The 26,558-nt window shown below is 39.7% G+C and overlaps 6 protein-coding genes across 7 annotated transcripts in view; 3 read left to right on the top strand and 3 right to left on the bottom strand.

Moving 5' to 3' along the window:
* Positions 1-6: 6 nt before the first annotated feature.
* On the bottom strand, positions 7-5,231 carry ora4 (olfactory receptor class A related 4). Of its 2 annotated transcripts, none has more exons than XM_065954872.1 (2): positions 5,097-5,231; positions 7-1,854 (listed from the first exon to the last, which is right to left on the bottom strand). In XM_065954872.1, the coding sequence occupies exons 1-2, from the start codon at positions 5,106-5,108 to the stop codon at positions 841-843; spliced, it is 1,026 nt and encodes a 341-aa protein (XP_065810944.1). In that variant the 5' UTR covers positions 5,109-5,231; the 3' UTR covers positions 7-840. The 2 variants fall into 2 exon arrangements, with proteins under 2 accessions (XP_065810944.1, XP_020497988.1); XM_020642332.2 differs by lacking the exon at positions 5,097-5,231 and adding an exon at positions 1,941-2,054.
* On the top strand, positions 5,184-7,268 carry fndc10 (fibronectin type III domain containing 10). The gene has a single exon (XM_020642328.3). The coding sequence runs from the start codon at positions 5,551-5,553 to the stop codon at positions 6,613-6,615; it is 1,065 nt and encodes a 354-aa protein (XP_020497984.1). The 5' UTR covers positions 5,184-5,550; the 3' UTR covers positions 6,616-7,268.
* A 728-nt stretch (positions 7,269-7,996) lies between these two features.
* On the top strand, positions 7,997-13,282 carry ssu72 (SSU72 homolog, RNA polymerase II CTD phosphatase). Its single transcript, XM_020642426.3, has 5 exons — positions 7,997-8,271; positions 9,108-9,251; positions 11,604-11,743; positions 11,878-11,996; positions 12,337-13,282. The coding sequence occupies exons 1-5, from the start codon at positions 8,192-8,194 to the stop codon at positions 12,436-12,438; spliced, it is 585 nt and encodes a 194-aa protein (XP_020498082.1). The 5' UTR covers positions 7,997-8,191; the 3' UTR covers positions 12,439-13,282.
* Positions 13,283-15,147: 1,865 nt separating this feature from the next.
* On the bottom strand, positions 15,148-20,609 carry atad3 (ATPase family AAA domain containing 3). The gene is made up of 16 exons (XM_020642319.3): positions 20,299-20,609; positions 19,694-19,770; positions 19,028-19,129; positions 18,849-18,908; positions 18,694-18,763; positions 18,436-18,601; positions 18,177-18,246; positions 17,636-17,791; positions 17,480-17,536; positions 17,258-17,383; positions 17,042-17,166; positions 16,883-16,934; positions 16,702-16,772; positions 16,414-16,581; positions 16,043-16,151; positions 15,148-15,913 (listed from the first exon to the last, which is right to left on the bottom strand). The coding sequence occupies exons 1-16, from the start codon at positions 20,489-20,491 to the stop codon at positions 15,443-15,445; spliced, it is 2,073 nt and encodes a 690-aa protein (XP_020497975.1). The 5' UTR covers positions 20,492-20,609; the 3' UTR covers positions 15,148-15,442.
* A 402-nt stretch (positions 20,610-21,011) lies between these two features.
* On the bottom strand, positions 21,012-23,351 carry mrpl20 (mitochondrial ribosomal protein L20). The gene is made up of 4 exons (XM_020642441.3): positions 23,217-23,351; positions 22,925-23,035; positions 22,041-22,118; positions 21,012-21,947 (listed from the first exon to the last, which is right to left on the bottom strand). Exons 1-4 carry the CDS (start codon positions 23,301-23,303, stop codon positions 21,774-21,776), a joined length of 450 nt encoding a protein of 149 aa, XP_020498097.2. The 5' UTR covers positions 23,304-23,351; the 3' UTR covers positions 21,012-21,773.
* Positions 23,352-23,412: 61 nt separating this feature from the next.
* Positions 23,413-26,558, top strand: part of sdhb (succinate dehydrogenase complex, subunit B, iron sulfur (Ip)) — a 3,926-nt gene continuing 780 nt past the window's right edge. Inside the window, exons 1-8 of the mRNA XM_020642440.2 lie at positions 23,413-23,534; positions 23,630-23,807; positions 24,532-24,665; positions 25,223-25,308; positions 25,660-25,796; positions 26,136-26,252; positions 26,348-26,449; positions 26,539-26,558. The exon at positions 26,539-26,558 is cut by the window's right edge and continues 103 nt beyond it. Coding sequence (XP_020498096.2) covers positions 23,428-23,534; positions 23,630-23,807; positions 24,532-24,665; positions 25,223-25,308; positions 25,660-25,796; positions 26,136-26,252; positions 26,348-26,449; positions 26,539-26,558 — 881 coding nt within the window. The 5' untranslated portion in view covers positions 23,413-23,427. The remainder of the gene's footprint in view (positions 23,535-23,629; positions 23,808-24,531; positions 24,666-25,222; positions 25,309-25,659; positions 25,797-26,135; positions 26,253-26,347; positions 26,450-26,538) is intronic.

Here is a 26,558-nt window from a genome sequence, read left to right as displayed (position 1 = left end):
GTGACAGTACACTCTATTGAAACTCTGAAGGTGCAGCTCTCACAGACCTTCCAGCATTAAATACATATACATATATATATATATATATATTTTTTTTTTAAGTAATTCATGTTTAATTGTTGTTTTTATGAACCAATTATTTAAATGATTTATGTAGATAATGCTTTTATTTTAAATTTCACAACAACTGATCCAAAGAAAACACGATTGGTCAAATCTACAAAAACTTTCAAAACCATGGGGAAAAAAACAGTTTAAAGATAACCAATAAAATGGTAACTTGTGACAGATTCAAACTATTTTATTGTTACCAAATTTCTGTGGATTTTTAGATTGACCTAAGTTTTTTTTTTTTTTTTTTTTTTTTTTTTTTAGATTTTTTTTTTTTTTTTTGTAGAGTTTTGTCTTCAGCTCAAAAGTGACTGGACTTGGTGCGAGCCATTGTAAAGTTTTGTTTTGGGCTCACAACTTTCTGAGAAATTGTACATGATATTGACATTTACAATAGAGCTTGACTGTATAGAACAGTCAATCCATAAAAAATGAGATGAGAAACTCAAAGGGTCATTTGAATACATTTCACCCCCATAGAAAAAAGAAGCAGTGGATTGAATTGGGTAAAATCAATACAATCATCTTTTGCAGTAATGATAGCTGACCTACCAACACAAGTGTAAGTTTAAGTTGCATGTGTGAAAGAATATCTTAAATAAGAACATTAATACTTAACAGTTCAGAAGAAACAGAGATCACATAATCACTGGATTTAAATTGATGATGCATCTCTGCACATTTAAGTATAAATATTAGAATATGTTTGTTAGTCTGATATCATTGCACTCACTTTATTGATTTGACCTTTTCCTCCACTTTTATGACCTTTTGCTCTTTTTGAACAATAAAAATGGTTTGATTTCCTTTAGTCTTAGAGGATGTGCCCCCCTTATCAGACAACTCACTGTGACAATTAAGAACTTTAGACCAGCCCTGTATCATACTCATAATTCTCCTCCTCAGCTTGCTGTGACCGAGGGCCACCACCATGGGACTGAATCCTACGAATAGCGATGCAGAGAAGTGGGCCACAGTCAGCAGCCCTTCAGCGTGGTGTCCCCCATCATGGTTGTAGTAAGTCACAGCAGCAACCTGCAGCACCCAGCAGACCACGAAGAGCGACACTAGAGACATGATGACATGAGCTGCTTTGCGTTCAGTGGCCACATGTTTGTCCAGCTCACCATGCGTTTTCCCTGCCTCTGCACCAGCGGTTACAGCTCGGATGTGTTTTGCGAGAGCATGAAGTGTAGCCAAGTTGGTACAAACCATTAGCACCAGTGGCAATACTTCATTAAAAGCCAGTGAGGTGGAGGCAAAGGCTGAGCCCTGCTGGATGCTGGGAAACTCCCACACACAGCCCAGCAGAGGCCTGGTGGTGCAACTGATCACCATCAGCTCGACAGTGGCGTTGCCATGAACGTGAGTGCTGTATACCAGAGCTGGAATTGAGAAGGCCAGGTTTGCCCCCCACACCAGTGCTAGAACGATCCATACCCGCCTCCTCTCCCTCTGCAGTACCAAAGGTCCAAAGGCCACCTGCTGTCGCCTCAGTGTGGTGCAATGGAAGACACTTAGAGCCAGAGTCACCCAACAGCCCACAGCTCGCCACCATACCCACAGCAGCATGAAGACACGGCACCAGCCCGGGGACAGGGACACATTCAGGCCCAGGTCAGACACAAAGATGGGCACAGTGCGGAACAGTGAGGTTAGTAGGTTGGCCAGAGAGAGATGCACCAAAATAGTGTCAGAGGGAGGAAGTCTCCCAGAAGGACTTTCAACAGCTGACTGAAGCACCTGAGATATTAAGCAAAACAGACTGAGAACATTAGAGAACAGTTAAATTAACAAATACATATATATATATATATATTCAATCTCACCACATGGATAACCAGGATGTTTCCAAGGATGCCAGAAAAGACCAATAGCCCAAACAAAAAAGCTTCTACAGTGAGGTCCTCTGACATTGCATCATTTACTGCATGGCAACATAGTTTGCTTTACCTTTCTGACCAGCATGTGTGCTGGAGAAAGACATCAACAGCTCACATTATCCACTACAGCTGCTGATGGCCTTCAGGATGTTTTATATGGGCACACACGGACTGAAAAGGTTTGTCACACAGAAGGATTCATCTTTGCTGATCAGGCTCATAGTCAATTTAATCCAATATGTTCATGACTAAATGCAGAGGAAGGCATTTTCCTTGTTTTCTTTCCACAACACCAACAAACTTAAAATGCAATGCTGTCTGCTGACGTGGCCGATCATATCAACAGGTGTTTGTCACTGTTAATTGTTGTGTTCTTTTCAGCATGTTCCTATTCCAATAATCACAATATGATTTATTAACTCTGTTTATTTAAAGGGCATGTTGAAAAGCACAAGCAATCTGTTTATTTAATTTTCAGAAGCTGAACTAAGTGTCCGACCATCAGAGATATTGTTAACTGCTGATTACACAGATTTGACCAATTATCTTCTGAGACCTCAAAGGGACAGAAGGAGCTAAACTAATCTCACTGATGCAGCATTTTTTTCTCCTCTTTGTCAGCAATGCATCCTCTCTCCCTTGGTACTAATTGTTTACTGGTTTGCCAAGTTATTCTCTTGGGACATGGATGCTATTGCTGTGAATAATCACGCATAAGCATTGTTCAATTAAATGTGCTTAGAGAACTATAAGATGCTTTTTGATTGTATTTTTTTTAACTATTTTGCTAAACAAAAGCTTTTTATATGTGAGATTTTCAATCATTTAACAACCATGGGAAACAGACAAATTAATCATCCCAAATCAAAAAAGGGGTTTTGCAAAATAAACAATAACTGAAGTAAATGTGGAGTCGGGTTTTGCTTTCATTGGACCCTTCTCTACTTCTCAACAACACAGTAATAAAAACAAGCTCTCTCAAATAAAGAGCAAGGACTTTCTGTCTTGCAAAATATAATGGCACTGTGGTGGAGAAAATCTGAGAAATGTTCTCAATTTCATGTGATTACTTTTTCTACACACATATCATACAGTTTATATATCCAAAATCACATTTGACAATCTACAGATATTTTATATTTAACTATATTTTCCTGCAAGGGAAAATAATAAAGGTTAAATAAAAAAAGATATTAGATCCAATAACCAATGACTTATCCATCATAAGTTCATAAAGTCTATGAACTTAAAAGTACTAAAACAAAGAAACAATAATGCATTTCAGGTTGCCAACTGACAGCTGGCCGGGGACTACAGCTGGAAATTAGCCGCAAAGGCTTAAAGCGGCTCCTTAACTGTAAAGTTAACTAAAAGGGGACTGTCCACGAAACAAAAAAACAAATAAACTGAACTAAACTAAACTCATCTTTTTAAGCACCAAAATTAGATATTTACAAACCAAATTTTTATTAACAAACAGGTATTGAAAATATTATAATACATTTCATTCAGAATTAATTCTAATCATTAATATACACGCTCTTTCAACTGAATTATGAAAACAACTACTATATTTGACAAATACAGAAAATCTATATATTATTTCATAACTTTATATATGAGCCTTTGAATTCTATATACATAACATAAGTAAAAATAGATGCTATAAGCAAAGGCCGGCCTGCAAACAGTGTGTATGAAAAAAACCTGCAGGTGAGCAGCACAAGGTAAGCGTGCATATCAAGGAGGTGGCCAGGGGTGAACTAGGAGTCCATTGAAAACTGATTTGCCACCCAATGTGCCATCCCAAATTCAACTATTTGGGGCCGCAGGGGTGCTAGGGGGGTCAAGACCCCCACTTTGAAAAGAACTGCCTATAGGGCCTCATTTTCCATGTAAGGGGGCCTCATGCTTGTGCAACTGTATTTTTTTCCACATCAGGCTGTCTGTCATATGAGAAATATATGGTAGAACATCCAACATTTCCCACACTTAACCTGGGCACCACAACCAGGTCTACTAACTGTCAATAGGCCTATTCATTTATTTTTGATAGACAACAAAATCAATCAATACTTCCCTCACTCTGCCCCTCCAACTCCTCTTCACTCTTCACTGTGACAGAAACATACACTGTATTGAAAGCATTCTTTTTATGGACCTCCTGTAAATATGATGGTTTTTTTAGACCTGTCTTGTCAAATGTCAATGTAACCCATTGTTTAGGAGTTAAGTTGTGTTTTAAGGTGATAGAATGAAACAAGCTGCTGATAATGAACAGAACAGACACACAGTGAGGCAGAAACAGAGAGAGGTGGGGCAGGCTGGTGTGTGTATGGAAAGATGAGGTGTGTGTTGAGGGAGAGAGAACTGGAGCAAAGTGAGCAGATCACGTTTTTTTTTTTTTTTTTAGTAAAGTAAAGTAGACAATAAAGTGGGATTCTTATTGTAAAAAATGACCTAATGAACAGTGTTAAATATTCTTGCAAATATTTGGTATGGCTATGTGTCAAATCAAAATATAACTATGCCAACTGCATAAAGAAACAAATCAACTTTAAACAATACAAATTTTAAATTCTTTTTATGAATCAATAGAAAGAAAATAAATGACTTTGTTTATTTCAACTTTTGTTGAAAGACAAAAGGGTCTAGCTGCTACTATTGTATTAGCCTATATATAGCCTATTTTTTCAGGTTGAAGTTACTTTTTTTTCCCTTAGGCTTTGTGGGAAGCAGAATTAGGCCTAGTTATTTAACATTTATTTAGTTGAAATCAGACTACAAATCAGATACAAAAAACTATGCGTATGCCTACTTTGTTCCTCTCACAAATAAAGGATGTTAAGGTCCAGCGTGTAAACGTCATGCCATCCCTGACTAAGTCAGCACCTGTCAGCACCTGTCAGCACCTGTCAGCACCCCTCCATTTGGACCTCACCAGTTAAAAGAAAAAGTCTGGACTCCGGACTCAAACAGGTAAAACTCAGTGTTGGCAGGACTCTGGATGCTGACTTCTTTATTGACGGACACCTGACGCTCTGTGTGGGATGATGACTCACAAACCGACTGATGATGACTACAAATATTTTGTGCACGCACCCACGCTCCCATGCACTCTTTGGCGCGCGCTTCTCCATGTGCACTCTCACACAGCAGGAATCAAAGCCTTTACGTCAAGCCAGACAGGAAGAAGAAAGCGAAATCTGATGGCACGATAGCTGAGTCCTCTCTGTCCCTCCACAAAAAAAAAATTTTCAGAAACGTCTGCGAGTCAGAATCCGCACCGGGGTGACTAATCTCACAGTCGAGGCTTTTTCACATCACCCTGTGAGCGTATCCTCTGCAAGGTCATCCTCGGATCTCTTTCTTACTGGATGATATTCTGTTTTTTTTTTCTTCTGTCGCAGATGCACATCCGCCCCTTTCGCCTATGGATGCGCTTTCCGGCTGCACTTGGATTTCGCCTGTGTGCAAAGTAGGGCAGAGCTCATGGCAGGCATCAGATCGCCATGTACCATCGCTCATCTGATCCACTTCGAGAGAGAATAATTCGATGAGAGGGACTGAGATGAAACCCCGACAATTCCTGCTCGCCATATCGGCACTCCTGCTCTGCACATTTCACCAGACAGCTGGCTCCAGCAGATCTCATCGCAGCAACTTAGCATCTTCAAAATCACTATCAACATCATCCCCATCAGAGGTGAGAGGCAGGATTCAATTGGGGACGCCCCCAAACTGGTTAAAACAGACTTTTATCGGCTCCAACTATAGCAATCACAGCCACAAAAGTAGGCCATCACCAAAACTTAAAGAGTTAACAAGCCAGGTGAATAGCTTTTCTTTCAACACCAGCAGAGGCAATGTTACTACTGTGGTATCGAAGAGGTCTGGCAGGCGACCAAGCCAGATCCCCGAGGAAGGAGAGTCACCTTTGTGTGCCTACCGAGTGATCGAGGGAGGCATTGGCGGGCAGTTGTGTTTTAGAAACACATTGTCTGGGTACAAGTGTCATAAGGCAGACTGCAGGACAGTGGTGTCTCTTGGGAATCTGGTGGCAAATATTCTTATCAATGGCAGTGTACTGTTACAGTGGACCCATGGGTCAGAATCCACAATTACTGGCCAGGATATAAAGACAAAAGAGACTGCTGCTGGTCAAAAAAGCAGTGAGAATCTTGGAACCGATTTAACAAGAGAAGGAACTATAAGGTTAAGTTCTGTTTTCAGTGGACGTCGGCACAAACGAGGAGGCTATGAACTAAGCTGCTGGTGGAATGGAAGCTATACCCAGTTTGAATGTGCTGGTGTCCATCTTGGATCTGGCTGCAGGGACTTCCTCCTGACCGAGCTGCACGAGAACATCCCCTACCGCATCTGCTTGCGCTCCCTGGCCCACTCTGATCCAGTTTTGATAGCAGACCAGCAACGGGACTGTGTAGAGTTCACCCTACCACCTTCTGGGATGCAGGACATTGTGATCGCCATGACAACAGTTGGGGGAGCTATTTGTGTGATGCTGGTCATCATTTGCTTGCTAGTGGCATACATCACAGAAAACATCATGAGCCCCACAACACAGCATACATACTCCTACCGCACTCATTCGCACCACTGAGGTTTTACTGCATTCAAAATGTACTGAGAAAAGAAATAATCTACAATTAACATCCATGATGACCATATCTAATCTCGCAATCATAGTCACTCATGGTCGGCAACGATAAGTTTTAAATAACCTCATAATTTGATTTACAGATCCATTATAACTGAATTTAAGCACAATCAACTGTGACTCTGCAAAAAAAAACATGTCTTGCCAACCTTTGCGAGGATGCTCTGAATCCAAAGTACTGATAACCTACATTTACTAATATACAGTAGATTACAGTGTTGTGTTTTTGTTTGAGTTGGTCTGTGATTGAGTCTGTCAACCTAAATGCTGACAGCATTTATAGAGCAATACAATTTGAACATCCGAAACAGCAGTCTTTGCTACATTGTGAAGCCTGTTAAACATCGAGACCGGTCCCGTTTTTGCTGCTGGGAAATAAAACTTTTCTGAATGAATTTTTTCTACTCTACAAAACAATTCTAAAATGTAGTTTTTCTTTCAGGTCTGTATACAATATATGTGTTGATACCATTTTGTGAAGGGCAATGCAATCTGGTGTACAATCTCTAAATGCTAAACATCTCGAGTTAGAATGCCTTCATATCATGCTGTGAGTTAGCCTAATAAAGTACCACGAGGTCAATTGTGATACATTACAGCAGTCCCTAGTTTTCATTTTGTGTGTGAGAGAGTGAAGAATTCACCACAGACAGGGATTTGAATGTTGAATAAACACTTGCCCTGGTTAACCCTCTGATGATGATCAATCACACAAAAAAATAATGGGGCCTATATATTCAAATATTCACATTCTTTTAATTAATACATTTCTGCATGATTAAACAGCGTGCAAATATTGTTTTATTATTAGGTTGTTTTCTGGAAGTGATTAGATAAACATACAGAGCAGTTCTGTCTTATTAGGGTTTGAGACGTACAAAGATTTCCTTATTGATTTGCAACATTGTCAAAATGGCAAATTACATCACAATATTTTAATTAGAATGGCTAAACAGAAAAGGTAAAATCTCTGAAAGCCTTGATTAACTTTATGTCATTATGGTTTAGCATGGACGCTCAACTCTAACACAGATTAAATAAGAGGTTAACAAACGTGCTCTTGAGCCTTAATAAAAGAAAATGTAGCATAAAGCCTACTTTCTTAAATGATAAAATAGTATCCTACAGATCATGACGGCACATTTGATTCACATGTGTGCTCCTACCTGGACATATTAAGTGTTCCAGTTGCACTTTGTTTTGTTGACTACAGCTTTCATGCAAGATAACATAAGAAAAAGTTGTTGTTTCTGACGTCACATCTACGTAGCCACATTCTCTCGCCTTGTCAAGTGGGAAGCTCCGCCCATAAATGACATCGCTAGTTAAAGCTTATTTAACGGAGCTCCGCCATTTTAACTTCCTGCTTCCAAAGAAGACCAGCTCATAGCGTAGTCGTTGTTCTTGAACGCTGTGGTTATTTAGTGTTGATATAGGGGTGTGTTCTTTTTTTGTCGCAGGTACTTAGTACTTCTATTAGTTTCTGACAGCTTATCGTTTAGTTTCAGCCGGAGTCGAAATGCCGAGCCACCCGCTGCGTGTGGCGGTCGTGTGCTCGAGCAACCAGAACCGCAGTATGGAAGCGCACAATATCCTCAGGTAAAGATGATGAACCACCGGGATGAAAACAAAAACATTCAAAGGACCGTGAAGGCACCCGAAATGTGTGCGGTGTCGAGCCGTTTTCTAAACCGGCCATGCTGACAGGGAGACAACAATCCGTCGGGCCTCGGTGCATTAACAAAGGACTCGCTCGTCTTGTCTCCCCTGCAGGGTTATAATGGACATTTCTTTTTTTTTTTTTTTTTTTTACCTGGGTTAAGGCCAGTGTCTGCCCAAAACGCTCTATTGAGTCAGGATTCTAACAGATTAGGCATTTAAAAACACCGGCTGAAGTTGTGAGGTAGTTTTTCCTCCTTCATGATGACAAGAGCGCCCCCTTGTAGGGAATATTCCGGAAAGGAGCAACTGCAGCTGGTTAACACTGCCATGGAGGAAATGTCTTCAAGATTATTATTTTTATGCTTTGTAAACCAAATACTGTATTCAGAGACTGTTTACACTCGGTTTTATTTCGTATTTCTTTTGTCATTTGAAAGCGGTGTCCCTCCCCCCCCTTTTTTTATTTAACAAGTAGCCTACTAGAGGAGGATAACTGCATTACTTTTTTTAAATGTACCTATTAGGTAACCAAATTATTAAACAAATATACTCTACTATATATTCTATCCAATTTCTCAAGATTGAGAAACAAAAGATTAGTTAAACGAAGTTCCCCTGACTCAGCACTGGAGGAGACAACCTGTAAATGGTCCTATCACAGTAATGCACTGTGAAAATATTAATGTTTTGTTTCTTGTGTTGTTTGTTTTTTTGGATCTAGATATGTTGATAGAAAATATTTAATTTGCTGTCTTGTGTTTTCATCTTTGCAGTAAACGTGGATTTGATGTACGATCATTTGGGACAGGGTCTCATGTGAAGCTACCCGGTCCTGCCCCGGATAAGCCAAATGTGTATGACTTCAAAACGACTTATGTACAGATGTACAACGATTTGGTCCGCAAGGACAAGGAACTGTATCCCCTTCTCACCCTCTCTACCACACACACACATACATGCATTTACAGTGTACTTGCAGCCAAATTAGTAAGCATGGCTCACGTCAACATATTTTGTTTAGACATTAATCCTTGTGGGAGTTCATGGAAGTGTGAATTGCACGGCAAATGGGAGAGCAAGAGCGAAGAAAGGTAAAGCAAAGGCAGGTATATAAAATGTATTACTGATACGTGCTTTTTTTTTTTAAACCCATACAACACAGGGACAGACGAACAGGTTGTAACCCAGCAGCCTTGGAGCAGTAAGTGCCTTTGGTGAATATCAAAGTGTTACATTTTTGCTGAGTTTTTTCAATTAAAATTAAAACTGTACACACTCCTAAAAATCTAGTTTATATTTTTGAGTGTCTGTATTTTTGAGGTTCTTCGTGTTACCACTGTTGTTCCCTTTTTAGTGCAGTTTTCATGTCTTTGCAACATGCATCTTTTCAAGTCATTGCAATGTAAGTTTTGAAGCTTTAGGAGCACAAGTGTGCAGGAGACAGTTTGTGTTGAATGGTTTACCACTACTTCTGGCTCGCTTGTTTTTGTTTTCCTGTAATTGTTAACTGAATAGCTGGCACGTTATCAGTGAAACCTCAAAAACAGTTGAAAAAAAACAAACAACGGTGGGGAATTGCGTCAGCAAAGAATAACAGTGGTCACATGTAGAAAACGTATAGGCAATACGAGCATTTACCGAAAAGTAAATTACAAAAATAGTACATCAAGTACAGTCTTCCCAGACAGAGTTTAAGCAAAGAAAGAATTAAATACTTAATCATGTTTCAAGAACTACAATTCTTTCATGTATATTTAGATTAATGCCGTTTTGGCTACAGCAGATCATTTAAACAAGCTGGTGGTGTACCTTGTCAGTGAGGATTTGTGTATTGGCCACCTTAGAGTAAATATTATGTAACGTTTGACGCATTGCAAATCAAAGTCCTCGGCAGCCATGCATCCATATATTAATGTAACTGTTTTCTCATGGTAACTGGTTATTTCCTGATTATCATTTTTTTCCTGAGATGTTGATATATGTCATCATCTCCACATAATACTGGTCTTCCTGTGATAGGGAGTTAATTTGTTGAGATCTTGAGATATCTATGTCTGAAATTAACTTAACACAGTAAAACCAGCATTATATCCAGATAGCAAGAGAAGTATATAGAGCTCTCAAGAGAACAACTGAAAATGACTTATCACTGGAAAATGTATGTGAATAAAATGTATGGATGCATGTTTGCTTAAGATTAACATAGATAATAACAGATGTGCAGGGGAAAGAATGCAAAAGTAAGTAACACAGGATTTATTTTTAAATGTACAGGATATTCTGACGTGATCTCATTACAATGATGCATTTTTGCTCTCAAAAAGTTTGAACTAATATCCTTTTTGTCCTTATTTTTTTTGGGCTATTTTTGTGTAGTACAAATAATCCATTTCCCCACTAAACATTGTGTTAAACCTATGGAGTTAGTGTAGTTCATTGTTCAAGTGTATTTCATTTTCCTTCAGGAGGATGAGTATAGTTTAAAGTTGAGGCTAAATGGTTAACTGTGCCTCAGATATTTCGTCTTGGGATGATCTAGTTAATTAGGCCTCTCAATTGAAAATCCAGATTGAAAAGTAGGAGAGATGTGCTTTTCTTGAAATTGGGAATTTGCTAAAGATTACACTAGATTGCCGGTATTCATTTTTCAACCTCTGGTTGGCTTACAAGTCAATTTGTCCATGAACTACAAATTATGACTATTTTTTAAATATTGCTTCTGGGCTTCTTTAAAATCCTTGCAACTGTACAGAGACCCTTATTGTAGACAATTCTCGGCAGTGTTTCTTTTGTTACTTAAAAATAAATGCATGACATTGTAAGATGTGCTGTGGTTAGGAAGAAGTATTGGGCAGTATGTAAACACTTATTCTAATCTGTAATAAGCACCAAAAAATGTACCTGCCTGTGTCCTAAATTTTGCCTTACGGTTTGTTGATAAAATTAATTTTTAAACCTTTTCTCTTTCAGCAGCCCACTATTGAATGCTTTGCCTTTCTGACACCACTAGAGGGTGCTACAGTTTATCTAATACACAGACTTAGTGACACCATTCAAATGTGCACATCAAGGCGCTATCAAAGTATACAGTCTCACTTTAGCTGATCTATGCTTCAAACAGTCTTACCGACTGGCTGCCCACATTTTTAGTGCTCAGTTGAATGAGATCTAAAATCTGGTGTCTGGAAAGTGTGATTAGAGTTTTGTTTTTTCTATTTAGAGCTGTTTTGCTTGCTTCTACTGTGTTCCTTGACCTCCCCACTCATAAGATACACACAGAACGGCATCCTGCACATGCTGGACCGCAACAAACGCATCAAATCAAAGCCAGAGCGATTCCAAAACTGCAAGGATAAGTTTGACCTGGTCATCACCTGTGAAGAGAGAGTCTATGACCAAGTACTGGAGGGTAAGACTATTCATACAAAAAAATTTAATTAATGAAGGCATGTAGTTGGTAAAGCATTTTAGCAAGAACACTGCTTTGACACTACACAGTTTTGATTTTGGGTCGCACTCTTTTTTTCTGTTGTTGCATCCTAGATCTGAATTCAAGAGAGCAGGAGACTTTGCAGCCTGTGCACGTCATCAATGTAGACATTCAGGATAACCACGAGGAAGCCACGCTGGGCGCCTTCCTTATCTGTGAGCTGTGTCAATGTGTGAGTGTTTTCTACCAGGGTTCTTTAATGCAATTATGCAGACACACTGATGGCCATAGGGCAACAAACAGTCATTTATGTCTTTTGGAACATTGTGGATCAACATTGAACAAAAATATGCTGTTAATCCATGTACTTCTTCATTTTGAATGAATGGCCTTAAAGTTTACACAATCTCCAATATATAATAACATATATGAGGATGCTCAGGGCTCACCTCGTGAAAATGCAGCCAACCTATGCAATAGACTCATAAATAATGTACCAAGAATTGCTTTTGTTCATTGGTGCCAATAGGCTGCAGGAGGTTTTAAACATGCTTCTTTCTCTGCCCCTGCAGATCCAGCACACCGACGACATGGAGAATGAAATCGACGAGCTCCTACAAGAGTTTGAGGAGAAGAGCAACAGGCCTTTTCTTCACACTGTCTGTTTCTACTGATACAAAATAGACATTTGCAATAAACACAGACCCAGATCACAAGCAATCAAACAATAGTATATAAATACAAACACTTCAGAATCCTGTACAAAATGTTGTGTGCCCACATAGAGACACACAAACACACAAACTCAGAGCTTTGGGTCAGGACCTAACAAATGGCTGGTGTCAGACATATTGGTGATGATGTTTTTCTTTCTCTATGCATAGGATGAACCTGTGCTCTCGCTCTGCCTTTATTTCTCTGGCTCAAGGTCAGGCCAAGGTCCTCTCTCCATGTCAGTCCAGTTAAACCCTCAACCATGTCTCCTCAGGGAGAGCTTTAACACCCACACACCTAGTTCAACACCTTTTTTACAAGATGTTCAGATTTTGTTAATTGCAGCATATTAATGCTGACTCTTTTTCTTCAGGTGACATGAAATTACTTTTGATTTAAGAATATAAGTCAGATTGGTATTCCTGATCTGTGAAAGTGTAAACGTGTTTATTTGGTATGACCGAGAGTACAATTAATTCAACTGAATGTTTTTTTCTTTTTTTTTCTTTTGATGCGACGATGTGATGTAGCTTGGTTAGAATTAAGTTCAAGTGGGTGGGCTAACAATGAATAACCAAACCTAGACCTCTTTGAGGCTCTCCTTTGTGTTTTCAAAATAATATGTTGATGCATATTTAAACTTGGATATGCTATTTTCAGGGCATAGGTTTTTTTGTTTTTTTGTAAATGTTCCAACAATTGAAGCATTGTAATTATTTGCGAACTGCAAGCTCAGCTCAGAGTGCCTGATATTTCTGTATGTACATATGAATCAACTAAAAAAAAGAATCCTCTTGAAGAAAATGTCATTGGTCTTTATTTGCTTTTTGCTACTTAATGTTTGTTTCTTATGAGATTTAATGTGAACTTCAAAAGCGGTCTTGTTCAACTTCAGGGCACCAGATGCCTCTTAATCAGTGGTGGTTCTAGACCACTTTTACTGAGGGGGCCAAACTGGGGCAAGTTGTTTTGTCAGAGGGGAATGTTAAACCCAGGTGAAAAATAGACTAAGATGATCGCTTTGAAAAATATATATTATGCCAAATAATAGCACACATCATTAAATACCACAACATAAAATATAATAGATTTATATTTGTTTCAGTAACAGAATTTAATACTAGATTGTGAGTCTGTGTATGTGTTATGAGGGGTGGCCACAGGGGGGACCAGGCTCAGCTACCAGGAGACTCTTAAACCATCTTGTACCGTCCGGGAAAACATTTCTAAACTGGCCTTAAGGCCTTCGTTTGTTTGTTATTGATTGTATATCATTTGATTCTGCAGGGACAGTTTCAACTTGTGCCTGTCATTTAAGTACGTTGCTATTGTCACTCACTCTGAGTCTTCAAGAGATGTTCAGACTATTGCTGACACGGAGGGATATCGCAGGTATCGTTACATAACATATAGGCCAACCCAAAGGTAAAGCCCGCTGTGGTCATTTGGAGAAAACATTTTAGAGATGCACCATCACATCAAGAGTAAGATAAACCTCTTCATGTTTTGTCTTCCAGCCACATTTGTGTTTATGTAATTTGTAAATTATTGACACAATTCAAACGGCTGTAATCTAACGTAGATAAATGTATCTATGATAGGCTTTCACTCAATGTCTGTATAAATACTACTTTTGTAAACTTTGAGTGTTTAAAAAAGTGTTAAAAAAAAGTTCAGTAGGATACCCCACTAGAATTAAAGACAACACACCATTCACTTTCCTGTCTCTCTAGTAAAGGCATATAAGGCTGAAAAAATTAATCATTTCCCAATCTTCATTGGCTCGTGACCCCGCTTTGAATACACAAAACTAGTGACTCCAGACATCCAAAACATTTTGATAAAATAAATGCTTTTAAATCAAGTTTTTCTACTGTGTTGCAAGTAAACATTCATCTTAGACCACATGTAGGCTTTTTCATGTATGTTATTGTGGAGAGAGGAAGAAAGGTTTGGATGACATTTCTGCACAATGGACGACAGACAGAGACTATGCACGTTTTTTAGTTTCAGTTTTGACGATGGCCAACAGTAGCATGTGTTTAATTTATTTTAATGAACAATATATTCTTTATTGATCAATAAATAAACATTTCCGGTGACCCCATTTAAATTCCAATGCAACCCCACGTTGAGTCGGAACCCCAAGGTGGGGAAAGCCTGGCCTAAAACATGATGTGATACTGAAGAAGTACATGTAGACATCCAGTACTGTCTGACAGGAGTTTTATAGATTGGCTTATATTTAAGAATAGCGTACCCTTGACTTTGCCCCGTAGAAGAAGCTTCCTCGTGTCCGAGGCCATTACCTTAAAATGTAGATACCATGTTAATACTGATAGATTATTGCTGCCTCATTCAATCCAAGCGCCTCTCTGCCATTATTCACAGCATTATAAATCCCTCCAATCTAAGGACCATATATAAATATTAATCATGCTCTATATCAAAGGTCAATGCAAGGTCTGATGTCTCTTAGTACATAAGAATGTCTTTTAGGATACATCTAATAGATGTCACACCATTGACTGTTACAATGCAGCAGCTCTCTGATAGAGATTTTAACTGTTTCTTGATTAAGTTTCTAAAACTCTTATCCAAGCTACTGGTCTTATAATAAAATACAGATTGTTTCCTGTAATGTAAAAAAAAAAAAAACAGGAGTAAAGTTCATATAAAAAACATCCATTTAATCATTCCAATGGACACTCCACTGTGCACAACACTTACATACTGTTATTACAGTCTGGTTTCACATACATCTTTATGATCCATACATTATATATTAGAATGTTAGAGCCTCAGGCTTCAGTTTTGTATTGAAAAGTTAACTGATTATCTCTTCCAACCAGTTGACTTTTTTCTTCATCTGTTACAGACAGTTGTGCAGGCTTTTAAGTCATGACCTGTGGACAAGTTGAATGGACAGTAAACTATTTTTTCTACCACTGAACAATCTACCAATCAAACTGGAGTTCCATCATTTGGTGAAGATCCAGTTTTGTCTTTCTTTTCAACTTTGCCCTCACTGTCAGTGGAAACTGCAGGCTTGGTCAAACTCTCTTCTGCTGTTGTTGATGCAGCCGCTTCTGTTTTGAAAGCATCTTCACAGTCCTGTTCACTCTTGCCTTCTGCTGATAGGTTGTTGTCTGAAGAAGGAGGTGGTATACTTGCACCTTCTTCTTTTGTATCAATCTCAAGGATTGGGGCAATCACCTCCTCAGCCTGAGGTGCCTCACTGAGGGGCAGAGTAAAGCCCATCTTACCTCCACTGGTTTCTGCCCCAGCTTGGGGAGTTGTAAGGGTCTTACCCTGAGCCTCCTCCTCCCCATGCAGCCAGTCCATCTTCTGAAGGTGCTGCTTGACAGCATCATCAACTCGAGCGTCAATCATGGCCTCCGTCAGGACACCATCTTCAGATGAATATGCTGCTGCCTACAAGAGAACATAGTCCAACACACTTATTATACACTTTCGTTTACTCATTTAAAATATTAAAGAAATTAAAGTTAACACTTTGAAATGAACACTGATCTGGGTTAACAATGACTACTGGGAACGTACCTGCCAGGCAACACCAAGCTTAGATATCTCTCGCCCTGACATGCCTTCTGCCCGCTTCGCTATCTCAGTGCACTTTTGACCATAGTCAAACTGAGCCAGTTTCATCCTCCTGCACAAAGCCACACACAACAAATATGTGACAGAGAAACAAAGCATGGGTGCAATTAACTGACTGACTGTATGTTGGGCTTCCTTAATCTCAAAAGTGTCTGAATTTCATCCTGATCCTGGTACAGCCTTTCAGCCACTGAATCAGTATAATACATCAATTTATTCATGGACCAAACTCAATTCCTTGTTTCAGTGTGCAACCCTAGTCGGCAGTGGCTTGGCTTCATGCCTTGTTTCACAGCTGTGAGGATTGTACTCACTGCCTCCCTCCAGTGGCGGGTTCCAGCACATATTTGTCAAAGTACAATCGCACCAGCCTCTCCCTCTCGTCGGGTCCCGGCAGAGCGAAATTCACGATTTCATCGATACGATCGTTTATGGCCCAATCAAACTGCTCTGGTTGATTGCTGGCCAACACCATCATGAACCTGAAATCAAACAAGAGATCAAGCAGGTGTGAGACATGCTGAAGAGAAAACGACTTATTATAAATAATGGGAAATTAGGTTTTAGACCCTCATTATTTACAAAAATAAATGATGATTTACTTGTTGCTCTGCTCTCCAGTGCGATATAAGAATGCATTCAAAGTAGCTCTGAGGTCTTCACTGATCTTCTCCTACAAATAAAGGAGGGAGGATTATGTCATTTTAAAAAGTTGAATAGGATGAAGAATTTAACAAAAAAAACTTCTAAGACTTCCCAAAAATAAAATGCACATGGACTTACAGTAGATCTCTTGCGAAGGAATGCATCAGCCTCATCAACAAAAAGAAGAAGTCTGTAACAGGAAAAAAAACAATGACTTTAATAGGACTGTAGAGGACTGTACTGTTGGTGTATTGGTCAAATCAGCATCCTCATGTTCTAAAACATCAAGCAACCTACCCGCGTCGACTTGTGTTAGCCCAGTCAAACACTTTGTGCATGGCTGTAACACCGTCACGGCCCATGGGTGCCACATCACCGCCGGTCATAATTGCATAGTCCATCCCAGAATGCATGGCCAGCTTCTTCTCGGTGTAAAAGGAAATAGCTCACATTTAGGACACTGTATTTTTTCATGTGTTGAGTCATGTACTTCATTTTAGTCTGCAGGTTTACCTTTGCAAAGAGAGTTTTGCCTGTTCCTGGGGGGCCATACATGAGGATGTTCCTGTACAGGCCATTGTTTTGCCTTGTGTTTCTTGTTGCTATGGCGACATCACGCACACGCTCTTCTAGGGAAGGCTAAAAGATGTAAAACATGCATTTATATCAAGGTGAGACATTTTTTTTTTACAAATTACGTATCTAACATGCATTTGCTTCAAGATCTTCACTTACGCTGAGCACGACTCCCTCAAGGGCATCTTGAGGTTTGCTCTTTAGCCGTTTAACCGTCTGCGTGATTCAAAGGAGGGACCAAAAAGGTACGATTAGCATTTTTAGGATCTGCAGATACCCAAATGGAGAGAGAGGGTTGAATTGGTGCTTGGCTACCTTGACTGGATGCTTGATTGCCTCCCCCACAGTGAAACGAGATGTTTCCCGCACCAATGACGGCTTCCCAAGCCTTGCCTCGATGTAACGTCCCGCCACCCCTGTTGCGTTTCGGGCTGTATAAACTCCCACAGCTAAAAGGGTAAGACCAGCGACCTAAAGAAGTGACACAACAGTTACACTATCAACATTCAGATACTGCTTACAGTAAGGATAAGGTGAGAACACTCAAAGAGAAAACAATTTCACAAGCAAGAGAACAAATCATCAAATCATCATTCCAAGTGACTACTGTCAAGGTTGAACAGCCAGATGGCAGAAAGAATAAAAGACTTGGTTTTGTGGGGGGCGCTATAAATTGGGGGCCTGAGGGCAATACCTTGAACTCACTGGACAGGACATGGTCATGTTGGGAAATTACTCCTCTAGCTTATTGTACCTTACTCATTTCCTAGAGGGAACACACGTCTCTTTGCCGGGCTCTGATTATTTTTTTAGCGCACCTTAACAATACAATAGAGGATAAAAACAGATGTCTCACCGTGGCTGTGACTTTGTCCCAGTCTGAAACAAAGGCTCTGAATCCTTCTCCAAACACAGCACCTGCAGTCCTAAAAGCAAACACCAGTTCACTGTAGGCGCGCCCCTTAGCTGTTTACAAGCTGCAACTGATTCTCCAGTTAGCAAACATACAAAACTGACCATTCCTGTGTTACATACTGCCATGTTATTTGTTTTTAAAAAAACCTTTTTAGGACACCACCATATATGCTCTAGTCAGAAACCTTAGCGTGTCTTACTTTATGGACTCCAACACAGTCTGCCTGTGCTCTGCAGCCTTCAGCCGAATCTGCTCGCGAATGATATCAGCGTTTTCTCTCTCCACGCGAGCTCGTGCTTTAGACTCCGCCTCTATGCGTAGCAGCTCGTTCTTGTGCCTCAGCTCCATCTCGTGCTCTATTGTTGCTGTTAACATCAAGGATATAAAAAGAACATCAGAAAAAAAAAGTCTTCCGTAGGCGATCCTGTCATCAATGTTACATTGATTTGAGTCTCACCTTTCCTCATGGCCTCCTGTTTATGTACAGACTCCTCCTGTTTGCGGAGGTTATCCTCATTCAGGGCTTGCTGTTGAAAACACAACTGTCGTTATTTAGACACCAAGTCTCATTTTTAAGCATTTTAGACTTAATTTTATAGGAGATTACTTCACCTGTTGCCTTAGTTGGTCCTCATATCTCTGCCTGGCCAGCTTGTCTTGATACTGAGCTCTCTGTAACGAGACAAAACTGTTAACCTAAAGCTCAATTCAATCTAGTAAACTCTGTAACGCACGTGATTGTTCTTCACTTTAGAAACACATATGAAGAGAAAAAGCATTTCTATACCCACCGCTTGATGTTGCTTGGTCTCCTCATTCAGAGTTTTTCTCCTCTCCTCTCCCTGGATTCGGACTTGGTCGCCTTTGATCTGTTCTAATGCGGCTTCATACTCCTGTTGAGTAAGAAGAAGACAGACATTTTTATTATTGTTTGTGCAAAAAAACAAATCCCTCATAAGTCACAGGAGTTTAAATCAATTGAGCTACATGAAGCCGCTACTGGAGAGATACCATGTGGACATTGAAATAAACATTATATCCACAACTGACATTTATTTTTGACCAACTACAAATACGTCAGCCTGCTTTGTTAATCTCAGGTTTACAAATACACTGGTAAAAAATCTCAACAACACTATTAAAGCTTTACATCTTGTGCACTCAAGAAGTGTCTTTTTTAATGAAGAGACAGAGATGTGATAAACTCTTATTGCTTATATTAACATGTTATAAACATATAGTAATGTTTGAAGCAAAAAAAAAATCAGAGCAATAAAATGCACAAGTAATAAAATGCAAAGGTGATAAAAAACAACCCTGAATTTAAAAAAAAAAGAGTGATTTATGTCTCCGCCATCTTATAGTATCACACTAACATATTTGTAATCAATTTAAATAGGTACAAATGAAATGTTGTCTGAAGCAGATCAAAATACAGTAGAAGCTGAATCTGTTACCTTCATTTTGCTCTGATGCTCCATCTGAGTGGACTGCTCCTGCATCCGAGCCAATTCCAGAGCTTCTTTGGCATGTCCTGGATTGATGTGAGAGGATCACACACAGAAGTTTGACTGCTTCACAAATTGAGTTTTAGGTATCAGTTTATTACGTTTTTCTGTTTAAAAAAAAAAAAAAAAAAAGACAGATATCATCACCTCTCACTGTACAATTCTGTTTCTAGTCATTTTTATTATTTGACTCTAGAAAAAAAAATAATAAGAAAAATGGGTGAACCTTTTCAAGGTAAGTCGAACAAGTGGATGTTGCAACCTGAAATGACCTTTGAACCGTGTCCTTAAGTCTGAATGAAGCTGAGAGCAGGGACAGCATTGTCTATTTGATCAGTCGTTAAGCTCATAAAGATATAATAAAGACATACATGTGCAGCTGCTGGCTTGGTAGTTTGTGGCTCATTATCTAATAATCTAATAAGCTGCTGCATCACTGAGGCGACCACCACTATGAATCAGGGAGGAGTATCTTTATCTAACTTGTCAGACCATTAACCCGGGGTAAACCTCCACTCCGGTGTGTGTCAATGTCTGCCCTCTCACACACTTACGGGACTTGTCGAGATCCTTGGCCGCCTGAGCAGCCCTCTCCAGCCCGGTGGGATCGAAGTTGCTCCATTTGTCCTTGGCTTTATCTCCGCCGCCGCTGGAACCTCCGGCAGGCGGTGGCGGTGGTGGAGGCTGAACCGGGAGCCCGGGAGGCGCTTCGGGCTGCCCCTTGTTCAGGCCGAACAGCCACGACATTCTAAACAGAATTAATAAAATACAATTTCGCCGGTTCTGTGAATGGCAAGAAGGCAGCAGCAGCTACTGTACTGTCACTTCACTTCCTCCACACACGCGTGTCACGCCGCAATACTCTGCGCGTGCGCAACAGAGAAGCTGAAAAACAACAACGCTGATTGGCTGGTAGCTAGTACTCATGGCTACCATTGGCTATCCCAGCAGCTCGCTTCAACAGAGGTCATCCAAGTAATCCCACCCAAAATGAATACGGTAGGCGCAGAGGGTCATAAAGTACTTACAATTCATATGAAGGGAAACCTCTTGTGATTGGATTGCATCAGACTCTTCCAGGTTCTGTAAGTCATATCTCATTGACATTGCTGTGTCATTCGTTCATCATTTTCTAGGTTGTTTTTTTTTTAAATAGCATTTTAGGGACATAATCAATATGAAACCTACAGATGTCTAGTGTAGAATGAAATACCTCTGCAAATCACATTCCTATCAATGAGATTAGAAAAGACAGGATGACGAAATGTATGTATCAAAATGTTTATTGAAATTAATTAGAGGAAAGAAACTGTCACATATATTTACACAGAGAGAAGAGTCAATACATGATAACGCCTAGGGTTTAGCTTCTTCCAGACATTTCCATAAAAAAAAAATGAAGTCACAATCCAACACATTCAACTTCACAAAGTTGGCATGTTTACAGCAAAGGATAGTTGTTGATGGGAACTGATACCATCACATCATCGATCACAGCATTGTGGGTAATGAGGGGATAAGATGAGTTGTATTTTGCAAGTAAAACTGCCATTTTTAAACTTAAGTTAAAGATCCTTTAATTTACGCCTATGATGGGCATTTTTAATATTCACTTGAAGTGGTTTTCACCTGAAAAAAATACAACAGCATGTAATGATATCCATTTTCTTAATAGTAGGGAAAGTCGAATAAATGTGTCAAACTGTGGCATGGGTGCAGAGTGGTAAGGCTAGAAAGTGTTCTTCAAGGTCAGGGATCAAGCAAGAGGCCTGCTGGAGTGCCCTTGAGCAACACAGTACATCCATTTCAGCTTCAAGGACAGTGCTCTGTTGGTATTTCATTTACCAAACCAGAAAGAAAAAAACTCTCTTTTGCAATCAGGGTCCTAAGCAGTGAATTGCCAATTAAAATTGAGATTTACTTAAATGAAGCAGCAACTTTCAGACTGTTTGCAAACATTTTTATGATCCAAGACCACTGCTCTCAAACCAAGGTAACATTTGAGAACAATGTAACTGTATAAAGTGCTTTACTGCAGCAGAACAACACGGGATAAAACACCACTAGGCTCTTTTCCATCACCCAATGCTGCACGGAAGCCTTCCTGTTGCCGAGCTCTTGCCAGCGTTGCGAGTGAGAGGAACGACCGAGGTTCTGTCACAGCGAGATCACAGATAACACGCCGGTTGAGCTGAACGCTGCTCTGTATTGAGGAAGAAAAAAAATTAAGTGTTTTACACAGAGTGAAGAGACAGCACGATAAACATAGAGTCTCAATGTGTTCAACAAAACTAACCTTGGTGAGGTTGTGCATAAGGGCTGGATACTTCATGCCATGCTCTCGTGATGCTGCTGCAATTCGTGTGATCCAAAGCTAAAGTGATAAAAACACACAACAAATGTAATTAATGAAACTGAATGCCATTTCACCATGAAATCCACTCCCCCCCACCATACAGTGTTTAAAAAATAAATATTCCAGCTTTCTGCAATAAGGGTTTGAAGGACCGTTTAATTGAAGTAAGCTTCAACACAAATTGGAGCTTTGATGTCTAACCTGTATTACCTGTAACCCCTTAAAAAGAGCTACTGTTTGTGTCTGTTCAATTGACATAGGACATTTGTCTGGACAAGATTAGGGAGCCGTTAATCAATAGTGAATAAATCCTTCCTCAATAATGTAATTTAAATCATCCTGGGATTCAAACAATGTGAAAATAATCAAAAAAAAGCACAGTAAAATATAAAATAATTAGACAAAAAGAATACAACTTCAATCTTAAATGCTAAAATAAAAGTATTTTTCCACTGAAGTGTCCATTCTCGCAATAATCTCGCAGTATTGTAATCTTTGATAGTTTTTTTTGTTGCATTAGTTATTTATTCATATGAAGCCAGTGCTCCCTAAAAGTGTCTCATACTGTCCATATGATTGATTATCATTAAACAAATCAAAATAAATCTTATTGATTAGTGTCGTTTGCCTTTTGATTACGTTAGTTTATATGGCTGTAAAAAAAAAAAAAAAAATCCTTTATCAGTAAAACAAGTTTATTATCCCACGAGGGGCAAATGATCCTCAATCATCCCCACTCTGAATGTCATATGAAGCATGTAGTTCAATCCTGTGTACCAGACATGTTTGACATATCAGTTAATAGTGATATTTTCATGTCTTACCGTTCTCATGTTCCGTTTCTTAAGCTTACGAGATTTGGTTGCGTACACTAAAGCTCTTCTCACCGCCCGCACAGCCAGACTGTAGCATCGGTTCTTTCTGCCTCTGAAGTGCTGCAAGAGGAACCAACAGGAAGGATGACTTCAACAGAATGACCACCACTGCTGCTGTTAATGTTAAGAGTGTGACGAGTTAAGATATCATCTCCAGGGTTAAAAACAAAGATAATGTTAGCTGAACGATCACACATCCTACAAAAATGATCTTGGCAGGAACTGGTCGTGGCTTATTTACCCGAGCATGTTTGAGAACTTCTTGGACTTTCCAGTATCTGTCAGGTCCACGGCTTCTGATCCAACAAGACAGCGACAGAAAAACCATGGCTGTTCCTTCAGTCTCTAGGGAAAAACGATGAAACACTGCATTAAGCGACCTCACAGCAGAAGAAACTCGATGTTATGAGAGTACAAATCCACACGCCCGCACGACGACTGACTACAGGCACATGGGGTTCGCTCGATTTACAAAACCCGGACAATCTGTGTGCACCGGTCTTCTGCTCCGCTCGAGTTGGCTGACACTAAAAAGCCATTACACCACCAGTAACACGATGTCAGATACACATATTCACTCGTTGGAGCTAAATATTACTGCAGAAGTGGCAGAAATAGAGAGTAACACCATTCTTTGTTGTGCGTTTTCCGCAGCCGGCAGACGTCGTTCATTAAAACATTCGCCCCCAAACAGCTCAGTGACGCGGTGAGTGTGGTGGCTGCTGGGATAGCAGGCACTGGAGGTCAGAGAAACTCCAAAATGTCGGTAGCTGGCCTGACGTCCTTGAGTCGCTGCGGTGTTTTGGCTCTCCGCTCCCCCGCCGGACTGACGGTACGTGGACAGTCAGAATAATCAACCTGCGTCATTAACCTTTATGTTGGTTACAGTTTCTATCAGTCGCTGCGTCTATGATCTGAAGTCCTTGTTACGTAGTTCCGCTCCTGGCTTGTAGATAGCTTAGCTCTCGCTGTGAACTTCAGTCAAACTCACTTAACTTAACAATGCATTGTTAAACAGCGAATGTGTACATATTTCAAACGTGGACGATACAAATCCAGATGCCGAAGGAGGTTAAAGAAACATGTAAACATACCTTATCTTATAGCAATGCATAAGAGAGCACCAAAAACGTGTCATGGCATTCAAGCTAAAAACAAAGCAGGCCAGGCAAAATGTTGAATGAACAACCTGATCGAGTGTAAAAGTAATGCCATCACTGTGGTGTTTCACAAGGGTTTATATGAGGCATTGAATGATGTTTTGCTTTTTTTTTTTTTTTTGTAAGAAGGCATAACTCTTTTGCTTGAAGAACTAATAGTACTTTTAAAAAAGCTCTGCAATTTTACAGTGATTCATGTTGTTTTGAATGATCAATAACATAATGGTAATCAGAAATACATTCTATTTAAGAGTATTAAGAGAGGCTGCTTGATTCAAAGTGAAAGGATGTTTTCTGTTTGAGTTCACCCTGATTTCTTCTTCCTAACACTGTGTGTAATGAAAACAGTATGTTGTCAGAGTGATAAAGACTGTCTTCTCGTTTCTCTGCTGTCAGGGGGTGCGGTATGTCCAAACAGCAGCAGCTCCTGCAGCGGAACCGAGAATAAAGAAGTTCCAGGTGTACAGATGGGACCCAGACACGGCAGGGGACAAACCCCGAATGCAGACCTACGAGATTGACCTCAACACGTAGGTGTCACAGTTTTCCCCTCATCCATGAGGAGGCGCAGCATCGTGGTGCAGTGCAATAATCAGAGTTCTTACTGCATAAATGTTGATGATATGAATTATGCGCTGATATTAAAAACACCGTGATTGAGCTGAAGCTGAATCTGTGGTTTTCTATTTTGAGTCATCTTGCAGTTCATGGTCACTTGTTTTCTGAAAAGAGAACTTTATCTTGCATTCAGCCAGACACATTGATTGTCTGTGGGCATTGTTAATTGAAATTCGAAGGACTTTTCAAGAGGAACATTAAAATTCCCTCAAATCCCTGCCCATTTTTTTTTAATAATGTATACAGAGAATATCGCTACTTTAATTGCATTGCTCTAAGTGGATCATGTTCACTTGAACTGGTGAAGTTAATGCTCAGTACAATTCATTTATATGAAATATGAAATTTTGAATTTTGAAATTTCCTGAAAAACCTGTCAGGATTACCTTTGCACAAGTTGATCAGATATGTCTCCTTTTAAACTTCATGTCTTCACATTTTTGTCTCGCTTGCTCAATTTATTTCACAGTTGCGGCCCGATGGTTCTTGATGCCCTGATCAAAATAAAAAATGAAATGGACTCCACTCTGACCTTTCGCCGCTCTTGCAGAGAAGGTCAGTAACACGGAGGCCGGAGTGTGATACCAGAAAAGTTGTTATTCATTGATTTGAATCCACACTATTAAAAAAACAAAATGCATTAACCTTAAGATGATAAAACAATAATGAAATGAGGAAAATCATTATTCTGTGAAATGAGTAGTGTTTAAGATGAAATCTAACCTGAAAAGTTTCAAATGACTCAGTTGTGAAGTTTGCTTTGTAGATATGCCTAGCATACGAAACACAAGGATAAGGACTCTGTTACTCTTTTGTGTGTGTTTTCCAAACAAAATAACTTTCTTTACCTTGTCTTGTTTTAGTAATTCCATCCAAAACTTGTATTTTTTTTGTTTGTGAATGTAGGTATCTGTGGATCCTGTGCAATGAACATTAATGGAGGAAACACACTCGCCTGTCTCAACAAGATCGACACCAACATTAGCAAGCCAACGAAGATTTACCCTCTGCCACACATGTATGTGGTCAAAGACCTTGTACCTGTGAGTATATACCCATCACACCCTGAACAAGCCTGCCTCCAGCAGACAACAGGTTACTCCACTAGTCCCATCAGCTTCCTTTTGTGGGGGCTGTTAAGATTGATCTAACAATTTCATCCTGTTTTGATGCAAAGTGTCAAAGATAAAATCACACATTCAATTTAACTGCCAAATGTGAGCTATGACCTAACATTATGATATCAGTGATATCAGGTCAAGACATCACACAACTTTCCACTTCATCTTTGGCTATTTTTTGAACCAAGTACCCCTTAATCAAGTTGTATTCTTATGGTTGTATGCCAACTGGATCCTTGATTGTACGACTGTATGTTACAGGACATGAGTAACTTCTATGCACAGTACAAGTCTATTGAACCCTACTTGAAGAAGAAGGATGAGTCTATGGAAGGAAAGGAGCAGTACCTGCAGACTGTGGAGGACAGACAAAAACTGGTACACCACAGCTTTTATTTTGGTAATACACTGAAGTTTTAAAAGCACTAAGTGAACATGAAATAAGTCTCCTTTTCTGCTTATCTCATGTGTAGGATGGGCTGTATGAATGCATCCTGTGCGCCTGCTGCAGCACAAGCTGCCCCAGCTACTGGTGGAATGGAGACAAATATCTCGGGCCTGCTGTGCTGATGCAGGTGTGTGTTAGTTAGAGCACTTCAACTTTTAGCAATCACTGAGTAAATCTGCATACAAAGTCAATGAGCTACTTTGTGTTTCCTCTCAGGCATACCGCTGGATGATTGA

The sequence above is a fragment of the Labrus bergylta genome, chromosome 5, assembly GCF_963930695.1.
Source record: "Labrus bergylta chromosome 5, fLabBer1.1, whole genome shotgun sequence".
Taxonomy (NCBI): Eukaryota; Metazoa; Chordata; class Actinopteri; order Labriformes; family Labridae; genus Labrus; species Labrus bergylta.
Note: the sequence above shows the minus strand (reverse complement) of the source record. Positions and strands in the feature narration are given on the sequence as shown.